An 11,291-nucleotide genomic window follows, 5' to 3' on the forward strand; every position below is an offset into this window, starting at 1 on the left:
AAGAAACTAATAGCTTGAGGTTAAGTTTAATGTAGCTTCTCTAATAAATACTGTATTTTTCAAAAATAGAGCCTGCTCCATATTCTGAAAAACTGTTAAGAATTGATTACAACACAGGGCGCCTGGGTGGCTCAGTCGTTAAGCGTCTGCCTTCGGCTCAGGTCATGATCCCAGGGTCCTGGGATCGAGTCCCACATCGGGTTCCCTCCTCGGTGGGAAGCCTGCTCTCCCTCTCCCACTCCCGCTGCTTGTGTTCCTGCTCTCGCTATCTCTGTCTCTGTCAAATAAATAAATAAAATCTTTAAAAAAAAAAAAAAAAAAGAATTGATTACAACACAAATCCTTTCCTGAGGATAATTTTTGATGAGAAACTCTTACCAGATGCTAAGTGGACACATATGATACAGAAGTACTTGAACAAATGGACATTTGCCCAACTTTTTACAGAGAAACATCCAAGGATGCAAAGTTGAATAAATCAGACATTTGTGTACGTAGCAAAAGGCAGGCAAAAAGGAGAATAAAACTTTAGCCACATATATTTTTTTCATCTCCCAATCCAACTAATATCCCAGAAAGGAAAAGAGCAATTCAGAATACACTAGTAAACATACAGAAAACATGGGCATCACTGCTTTTATGAATTATTTCCCATACTTTATGGGTAAGCAACCGAAAAAGGTAAAATATTCCTCCTCTAACGTGGATCAACTATAAATCCCACCAGGCTTTTAAAACTCCGTTATTATTTGTTCTGTTTAACTGCCAGTTCAGACCCCACAAATACAAAGACAACTGTTCCCAGACCAGTGTTTCTGGGCCTACTCCAGAAAGTGTGTTTGATACACTGGAGGTTTCTGCCTGTTTTGAAGCTTGTGGCCTGAAATTACTTTTCTTCCTGGCAGTAACTCTAAGTCCAGCAATATTTTTAACATTAAAAATAACTCCCTCACTACATTCCTTGAAATTTCTAAAACAACTGTCCTATTTTATACTCTAATTTTAAAGAATTCATTTCTTAATGAGAAACTTTCAATTATTAAGCCATTTGAACTTTACAGCATAAAAACCTGTTACCGACCCTTTTGTAGGAATTTTCCTTTTGGATTGGTTGAGTTGATAAACACTAATTTCAAGATACCTTATAATTATCTTACTAAAATCTGGAGGAGTCATTTACAGTAAACTCAAGGGCATCTTACAATATTAGAAGTAGCTTAGAGTCCATAGGCCTCTAATGAGAACCATAACCAAAACTATCATTAAGAGACAAGGATTTATCCTAATTATTTATTTATCTGGATGACCTAGGTAATATCTTAACTACTTAAATCTGCTTAGGTATGTTATCATGTGAGATTTGTTCTGTGAATCATGGATTAAGAAAAAATAACCAGGGGTGCCTGGCTCAGTCAGAAGAACATGTGACTCTTGATCTTGGGGTCCTGAGTTCGAGCCCCACATTGGGTGTAGATAATTACTTAAATAAATAAAAACTTAGAAACAAATAAATAAATACATGTTGCCATGAAAAACTGCATGTTCCCACATAGCTCACAAGTTGTTTGAACGAGTTCTTGAATATTTCAGGGTTATCTTTAAATAGCTAATATGATCACAGACATTATTGGAAATATGCTAATGGATATATGTATAAACATTAAGCGCTGCATAACTATGGGAAGTTTCCTTTGGCAACAAATCCCTCTGAATATATTTGTATAAATCCCCAAACATACCATCTCAATCCTAAACACAATTTCCAAAATAACTAGATAAACTCATTTCACTGTCTGCCTAGAACAAAAAGACATAGGCTCAGGTGCTTCAGCCCACAGCACAAAGGGAGTGTTCTAGAATAAAAAGGGGGAAATTCAGGAGGATCTAGGCCTTATATTTAGAAAGAGAAGAAGGGGAAAAATACCTCAGTTCTCCACTGTCACTGTCAGCTACGCCAGTAATTCCATTCTTGATAGGCTATCATTCACCTAAGGCACTTTTTAAAAATTCAGATTTTTGAAAATGATGGCCTGAACATGTGTTTATCTTTAAACTTCCTCTCCAAATCCTACTAAAATGACAATTAAGAAATTAAAAAAGTACAAACCCTTAACAACAAAAAGAGTAAGAAAGAAGACAACAGCTAATCAGAGATGCTGACAATATTTTGGAAAACAGAAAGTGGGTCGACAGGAAGGAACAAACATTTAGGCTAGAGAAAGGAGAAACCTTAATGTTATCCATAAAATGCTATAAAGGCTCAGGAATTTGAGGTACCCCTGAAAATATCAATGAAGAATGGTACTAACAGAAAAATGTTAAAGTCTGTGGGAGAAACAATTAGAGCTTAAGATCCCTACGCCCACTCCATATAGCAAGGACACCACCCCTCTCCAGTTCAACAGAAGATGGGAAGCTTATTTCTCCCTGGAGAAAATGAACCAGGGAGGTTCTTGGCACAGTGGGAGCAGGGGTGAAGCATCATACTGGCAATAGGAGGATTATATGAAAGTCCATTCTTTTGATGATAAAGTGTAAAATGCACTGTGCTTAGCAACAGAAGGAAAAACAGGGAAGATGTTTACATCTATTCCACTAAGTGTATCACAAATTACAGTTCTTCAACAGCACTCATCAAACTGTTCTAGAAAGAGCTATGGAAGTGGCAGAACATCTAATAAACCTCTTCACTATAGAAAATTTCAATTCCCTACTACTCAAGTCATGTTTGTTAAAGCAAGTTTTGGCAAGTTGTGTAGCAGCATGATATGATGAACGGAGACCCCGTATGCGTCTGCAGCAAGAAGTTAAAACATTCTAACTGGGTACCAATGGAAATGTTCACATTTGATTAATTTTAGGAATAGAAACCTTCCCTTTCTTTCCCTATCACCATCTCCACATTATTTTTTTAAGAAAAAAAAATTTTAATTACATTTTAATTGTATACCTATCGAAGAAAACGTGTGAGGAAAACAAATTATGACATATAAAGCTCTTCCAGAGTATAAAGATCTACCCTTGCAGTATTTGGACAACTTGGATTTTTAACTGGTGTAATAACTTTCTATGCTATAAATACTGAAAGACTTTACAACAGTCTGGATCAGAAAGAAAAAAAGAGAACACCAGAACCCATACATAAAGCACACCATCATAAATCTGGAGAAATTTATGATATCCTTAAAGCACTGATATTGAGTATTATTCCAGCTGAAACTCTGTACTATTTGTAAAAGAGAATCCCCTTGATAAAATACATCAATGTTGAGTTATTACTTATTCATTGGATGTATCTACTGGTGGAGTAGTAGGTACCACTGCTCCAAGGGCTACCCAACACCATCCCTCCACATTCAACTTTTTTTGCTATTGACTCCTACCACCAAGCCCAAGAGCCCCAGATCAACATCACAGACCTTCTCCCTCAGCCACATCAGAACGGTCCAACTTGGCTTCTTTATGTTGTCCTTCTGCCACCTTCACAGCAACAGCTCGGCAAATGGCCCCAAACTTCCTGTCCAGAGATCGAACCCCTGCCTCCCTGGTATACCTGTCATCAAAGGAAAATATTTTATTTTTGGCTAACCACCACCTGTAAAAACAGAAATAATATGATTAACATTTATACTAAAGAAACAGTATACATTTAAAAGTTCATTACATTTTCTTAAGTACTAACTTCCTCACATTTAAAAATTCCTCATTAAAGTACTGTTATTTCTTAAATATTCAGATGTATTTTCAGCTATAACTTTCCCCTTCATAGGGATTTTTATCTTTAACTATTATCCTATACTTAAAAACAAATCCTTGGTTCTTCAATTTATACTGCCAAAGTAAATTTGGCAGCACATAAGATATCATTTACTCCTTGATGGTATGTGTAAGAGCTTTCTTAAGCAAAATTAGTCAATTTAAGAAATTTCTACATGAATTTATTATACTTGAAATATTGCTGAAAGAATCAGAAAAATAAAATTGTCCCAACTAAAGCAAAAATTAATCTTAGAAAGAAATCTAGTTTTTACTAGGAACTGTGCTAGTCACCTCTATTCAGTGTATTTTCCTAGAGACTTCTAAAGAAGGAAAATATGCTGATATAAGCATAGTGAATTTGTGAAGAAGATTCTAAATGTGGTTAAGCAGAGCTGTCTTAAAAAAACTTATGTTAGACTCAAATTCTATATGCCACTTCATAAACCATTATATAACACAGCCATTTTTGGCCACCCAGCTTTGAATGGATTTGAATAGGTAGCATCAGATAGAGAATATAGATTTATCTGAAAAACTGGATTTGATTAGGCACTCAGACACATATTCTAGACTTTAGGGAATCAGATCTCAAAACTTCTGAGAAAGGACAAATAAAAACTCTTGGCAAAAACACTCTAAAGTAAAACTCATTTCAATCAAAGGGATAGGAGGAGGTAAGCATAAAGTCCGTTATTACACAACTGCATATAATTTCAGTAAGGAAGAAAACAGGGGGGCATGTTAAAAATAAACAAACCAACATCTAAAAACAAAAACAAAAACCCAATGTAACTTTCTAGACAACTCAACTGATGAGCTCAGATTAAAGGTCTGGACAAAAGATGAAAGAACAGGGATTGAGGAAGCTTACAGGAGAATGACATGAACATGAAGAAATAATACCAGGAAGTTCAGAATAAACTTTCAGAAATAATGACATCCATAACAACACAAATGAAATACTGTTCTTTTTTCTTTTTTTTAAGGTTGTCAGAATAATGGGTCAGGAGCTAATGCAGACAGTATAACATTAACAGCTGACTGAAAGAAACGAGACACAACCACCCCTATTTAGTATTTTTAAACCAAAAAGGGAAGAATCACCAGTATTCATAAGAAGTGGCTGATGTTTCCTATCTGTGACATGAGCATGAAGATGCTATATATGTCAATTTCTAGAGGACCTAAAACTAATGATAATCAAGATGGAAAAAAATTCATTTGCTGCCACAGTAGCTGAGACCAACAAAAAAATATACGTAATTGCAAACTTCTACATTTGGGTTTTATAAAATTCAACCCTACCCTAAAAGTACAGAATGAGACAGACCAAATTTAGCAGAAATTCATATGAAAAACAACTAAAGATGTTCAGTAACTGTAGGTGCAACAGGCAAGAGAATAACCTAAAAGAGCTAAGAGTCTTGAGACACAGTCATAAAATAATATAATCAAAATAGGAAAGCCGGTGGTCTTATACCATGAACTACTCAGGCTACATGTGAAATACTGAGCTCCACTCTGTGTTTCATTTTAAAGGGGACACTGATTTCACAGGCAGCATTCAGAAGATGACTAATCAGAAAGGTGAAGCCTTGAGAGTGGATCAAGAGGAATGGTAAAGAGAAAAGGAATATTTAGCTTGAGAAAGAGAACATTTATGGGAAGTGGACCTGACTTTTTTTTTTTTTAATGCCAGAAGGGCTGTACACCCTTAGATTCCAGGTGCACAACTAGAAAATTATAGGGAGGTGAACATAAAGATTATTTTGTGACAATTTATTTACTTACAGAGGAGTAGACAGCAGTGAGCCATCTAGCACTGGAAGAACTCAAGTAGGCTAGGTACACAGGGAGGGAGGTGGGACTAGATGAGATCTAAGACCCCCACCCCTCCTCCTGAACATTATGGGTCCACGACTATGGCACACAAAAAGATGAAAAACACATCAAAAGATGAAAAACTGTACCCTAATCTCGGTAACTAATCAAATAGCCAAAACTGCTTGGAGTAGCAAATACCTGTGCTGTTTTTAAAAATATTAAAACTGTTCAGACATTTCTTAATGTCCACAGCTTTTAATATTTGATGTTTTGAGCTAATACATATATAAAAAAGAAAGAGTTCTCCAAGCAACAACTGGGAAATACAAATAATGATTACTTTTTGAAGTCATTATTATTTCGATCCAGATATTTTTGTTCTCTCACTCATATTTTACAGATGGGGAAGCTATCAAAAAGGTTAAGTGACTTGTTGAAAGTTACCCAAAGGTATCAGGGGTGTTATCTGGAATAATATTATTGTTGGAAGACTTCGGCATATAAATCACCTAATTTATTTCTCCTGGCATTATCCACACAATGAATCACAAGTTAAGCAAAGGAACTCCCAGGTCAGATCTAGTCTTACGGTTTTGTGAATAAATTTAAATAGACTTCCAAATAGACTTCTATAAGAAGGCTGGCTTAGATCAAAAAGCAGTCTGACTGGCCAAACTCTAAGTCAAAGTTCAAAATGGAGAGATACTTTGCTTCTCCAGAAAAACAGCAGTTACTGTGAGGAGGACTGCGCAAGGAGTGTTTGGCAGCCTGACACAATTTGCCAGATGATGCAATGGATCTGTAACGCTGAGCCAGGAAAAGTAAGAGGCTGTTGCAGGTATAAATTCTCAACAGGGTATATTTTCCATTCAAATATGCAATCTATAAATCAGACAAAGCAATACTCTACTCAGATAATTTACGTACTGCTTGCCAAAGGCTTAAGCACTTGGTAGCTAACTTGGGAAAGCACCCTCTCTATCGTTCTGGTGTTAATTCCAAAAATGAAAATTATAAGGATTTTTAAAATCTCTCAAGGAGAAGAAAAGAAAATCTGAATAACTTAAAACAGGTGTTTCAAAGTAACAATGCAATTCTTAAGAGAATTTAACTTTTAAGATCCTGGGGCATATAAGGTGTCTCAATATTTTCCTTGTTTTTGATTCTTAATTTATCAAGTGAATCCCTTAACACCACTCTTGTGAAAAAGCTGAAATTCTGGCTCAACTAAAGTCCTCAGCTATGAAGATACTCTAAGTACTTTCCCTATGAATTTCTGCCTAATATGGAGCCCTGTGTAAATCAAGTTATGGGAATGCTTGCTAGGAATCTGGTGGAGAGAAAGAAATGGATGCTGTGAGTTGCCAGTAAAACTGTTTCCTTTTCAGACTCAAATATTACTGAGGCCTCAGGATGGCTGACTAACCTGGTGATGATGTCAAGAGTAGTAACCTGTGGGATCTGAATCTGCTGAGGAGTCAGTCCATGCTGTTCCAGTTGCTTTGGGATCAAGTGCCTGTGGGCAATCTCGATCTTCTCCTCTTGTGTATACCCTAGGAAAAAAGTGATCTTATTTTGCAATTATTCACACAGCTTCCACAGTGCCATGCTTTTTTAAACGAATCAAATGCAGATTTAATGGATCTTGGATTTAGAATGAATTTAAGTGTTACTTCAACGAAGATTATAACCAGAAGAAATTTAATCTCCAATTAGTAATTGTTAAAATTTCCAACTTTGTCCACAAATAAAAAAAGCACTTACTAAGCACAAGTTTGAAAGTCTCTTGATTAAATAATGTATCTCTCAAGGAAGAGGAAAACTCTCAAATCTCTAAGATAATTATCTCCTTAACTCAAATGTGAATTTTTACTATTTAACAGGCAAATAATGCAGCTCTTGTCTTTAGCATAATTTCTTACATAAGTAAAACAACTTACAACAACAACAAAGGATTCAAGTAAGTCACTGGTGGGTTCCAAGGCAAGAGCTGCAAAGGAGCTATTTTCAGAACCCTGGCTATAAATTTAAGCAACAAAACAGAAACTAAGACACCCCCATAGAAGTTTTTTCCCTATACATATTGGAATTATAGATTTAATTTATATAGTTAAAAGACTATGTTCTTATTTATTTGAAAGCCTCAGTAATATAGATTTACTTTGTCTTCAAATCCTGTAAGAAAAAAATTCTCCCTAAATTAATTGCCCCCTTCTCATTTAACAAGAAAAAAAAAAAAAAAAAAAAAGATGAACGGATAAGGCAGCTTTTGAGTAGAAAAAGGAAATAAGAAATGCCCAAACAGAAGATGGGATAATCAAACCTGCAGGAAGAGAATGGCATATGTCTACCGGTACAGCAGCTGTAGAGATTATTTTACTTCACGTCAGTGTATCTTATGGATTCCTGCCTTAACTGGGAGTTTCCAGGCAATTGGGTCTCATTACTTATTTATTTTAGTCTTTTTTTTTAAAGATTTTATTTATTTATTTGACAGAGAGAGAGCACAAGCAAGGGGAGTCACAAAGGGAAAGGGAGAAGGAAGCTCCCCACTGGGCAGAGAGACCGACATGGGGCTCAATCCCAGGACCCTGGGATCATGACCTGAGCCGAAGGCAGATGCTTAACTGACTGAGCCAGCCAGGCACCCCTATTTTAGTCTTATAAATATGCACAAAGCAATTTTTTACTCCATATTTTAAAACTAAGTATCGGAACCTGCAGGGCTCACAGAAAACTAAGAAATGCAATTATCATTCACTTGATAGTAAAAATTTATTTCAAATTAGTATGAAATACATATTAGATTATATTTAGAATCAAAATATATTTTGATTCTTGTCTATTTTCATTTTAACAAATACCCACTTATGTTTCACCCCTCTAGGGAAAAATAATTCTAAGCAATTAAAAGAAAGTGGAAACACTGGGGTTTTTTAGTGTTAGTAACTAAAGGACTTTATCTTACACACTACAGTGAAGGAGAAGACATGGTAAAAAGAAAAAAATTAGGGAACTACTTGACAGAAACTAAAAAGAAGAGGAATTTAAAAGCACCCTCCCCTGCACTTTTATGTAAAAGTGAGGCCAGATGTAATAAAGTTCAGCAACTCTTTAGGACCCTCATTCACTTAATGAGAATAAATGATAACACTTTCTCAGACATAGTAAAAACTTCAAAATCTTATAGACAAGAAGCTAAATTGACCATGTAAAGATCTATTTTTGGTTTTTAGACACTCATTTTGAAAAAAAAATGATTTTTTTGTATAAGTTTAGAAATTGTCTCAAGAAGAATGTCTTATTTTCTAAGACATTGGAAAACATTTTTTTAATGTCAAGAATTTTTTAATGCAAAGTTAAGTCTGAAATTGTTATGCAAATTTTATTCTCGATGTCTTAGAGAACATACACATAATCTTATATGTCATGGTTAAAACAAAGTTTTGTTGTTCCAGACTTTGAATTTACATAAAAGCTGATTTATACGATACTTAGAACTTTGAAGGTCATACACTGGCAAATCAACTTTTTACTCAAATCTCCACAGCACAACTTAAAGGGTTTTGCTCAGAAAGGAAAAAATTATCAAATAATGATTTTATTTATGAATCAGGTACCTGGGACCTGAATGATCTCCATTCTGTCCAACAAGGCAGGTGGAATAGTTGCAGTGGTATTGGCAGTAGCTATAAAAAGAACTTGGGAAAGGTCAAAGGCCACATTTAGATAATGATCTGTGAAGTTATGGTTTTGTTCAGGATCCAACACCTGTGAGGGAACAATAAACATTTAAACAAATTCAGTCATTACAACAGAAAGCTAAAACACACATGAAACGCACATGATGTACTAGCAACGTTGGTATTTCTGGTCAATATAGTTAGCTTGAGGAACACAGGGATAACACCAAAACCTGAGCACCATTCTTTACGTTACCCACATTCTAAATACTTAAAAGTGTTCAATGTCAAAATTTTTGAAAATATATAAAAGTAGAGAGAAGCAAAAATTATCCCTTCAAGCTCTGTTCTTAAATTTATCTACTAATGATTGACTGTGTGGTCATAAGCAAGTTACCAATCCTACAGAACCAGTTTCCCTCTTGCTAACACATCCTCTCTTAACTGCTTTGGGAACATCAAGTAAACGTGTAGACTATTTTGAAATTCTTAGGTTAAGACGTAAGATAATCAGTATACTTCTCAAACATTATCAGTAAGTCTGGTTATAAAGTCTTTAACTGAAAGGAGAATTCCAAATAAAAGTAAACTAGTAAAAATTACTATGCTACTATATTCTGATATAGCACAAGGAAAAATTCACTTTTAAAAAATGCGTTAGAACAAAACTTTTGTTTTTAACGAGCAAAATATCAGTATCTCTTAAAATATTTTATTTGGGAAATTATATAATTTATCAATTAGATTCTTAAAACTGAACAACTGGATAAGAGAGAATGTATCTTCTTTAGGTTATTGCTCAAATGCTCCAACTCACAGGCACTCATGGTGGAGAGGTTACATAGGACTCGGTGCCTTCTACATGTTCTAAACCTTTAACATATTATCACTTTCATTTACACTAGATTAGTATAAACAGGGTTGATATACATATTCAGAAAGGAAGTAAATGGACTAAAATATTTACCAATGATAATTTTACCACAGCACCAGCTTTTCCTCGCTTCTGATTCCCTTTCTAAGCTTTACTTATTGTTAAACATATCTACAAGTTAGTCTTAATTCAAAGCCCTTTACAGAGAATCTTGAATTTGGTAAACATTCATTATTATTGGAAACTCAGTGTTTATGTAGAATACAATTCCCAGAAAGTTCTACTATTTATATTTTCACAAGACTTAGTAATGTTTAACCTTATAAAAATAAGGTACTTTTGAGATATCAAAGACCATACTAATTATGTCCAGTACAGAACTGGTTAAGAGTAATCTTACTGTCTACCAATTATCTGAAAACTGTTAATCAATGTATGGAAAATAGGACAATCTTAGTTAAATCCATTATCTAGTTAAATAAAAACCTATTCTTTAATGGCTCTAATTAAATCTAACACATGTTGGATAAGTTTTAGAAATGGCTGTGAGACCTGTCCAAGTGAAGTAATTTTTTCTCTTAAAATTAAAAGACAATGGGGTTTAAGGAAAGTAGGGAAATTAATAAATGAATGATTCTGAACTATGAATAAGGTCTTTTAAAAAATGCATTACAGGACATCTGAGTTATAAGAAGAGAAAACCAGTGATGTCCAATTTGCTTGCCTCTGCCTTTTCCTTAGGAAAACACAGAAGAATATGTAGAGGGGAGAGGGGTGGGGGATGGGTTAGCCTGGTGATGGGTATTAAAGAGGGCACGTACTGAATGGAGCACTGGGTGTTATATGCAAACAATGAATCATGGAACACTACATCAAAATCTAATGATGTAATGTATGGTGATTAACATAACATAATAAAAAAAATCAGAAACACTGATCAATCACTTCTTGGCCTTTTGGCTAGGATCAAGTGCAGAAACACTGATCAATAGCTAGATAAAAAGAATTTCTAGTAATCACTATTCAGATGACACCTTAAGGTAAACTGGTGAGTCCTTGGAGAGACAAAAATCACAGTAAGAATCTTTTCTTAAAAAAAAAAGAAGAAGGTAGCAGGAGGGGAAGAATGAAGTGGGGGAAATCGGAGGGGT

At 34.9% G+C, this 11,291-nt stretch overlaps 1 protein-coding gene across 1 annotated transcript; it reads right to left on the minus strand.

The window, feature by feature from the left end:
* Positions 1-707: 707 nt before the first annotated feature.
* LOC145718254 (lon protease homolog 2, peroxisomal-like) lies at positions 708-9,390 on the minus strand. The gene is made up of 3 exons (XM_081809718.1): positions 9,204-9,390; positions 7,010-7,136; positions 708-3,553 (listed from the first exon to the last, which is right to left on the minus strand). The coding sequence occupies exons 1-3, from the start codon at positions 9,373-9,375 to the stop codon at positions 3,412-3,414; spliced, it is 441 nt and encodes a 146-aa protein (XP_081665844.1). The 5' UTR covers positions 9,376-9,390; the 3' UTR covers positions 708-3,411.
* Positions 9,391-11,291: the final 1,901 nt, after the last annotated feature.

Source organism: Leptonychotes weddellii, unplaced genomic scaffold (genome assembly GCF_054177405.1).
Source record: "Leptonychotes weddellii isolate Sample4059 unplaced genomic scaffold, ASM5417740v2 HiC_scaffold_1288, whole genome shotgun sequence".
NCBI lineage: Eukaryota > Metazoa > Chordata > Mammalia > Carnivora > Phocidae > Leptonychotes > Leptonychotes weddellii.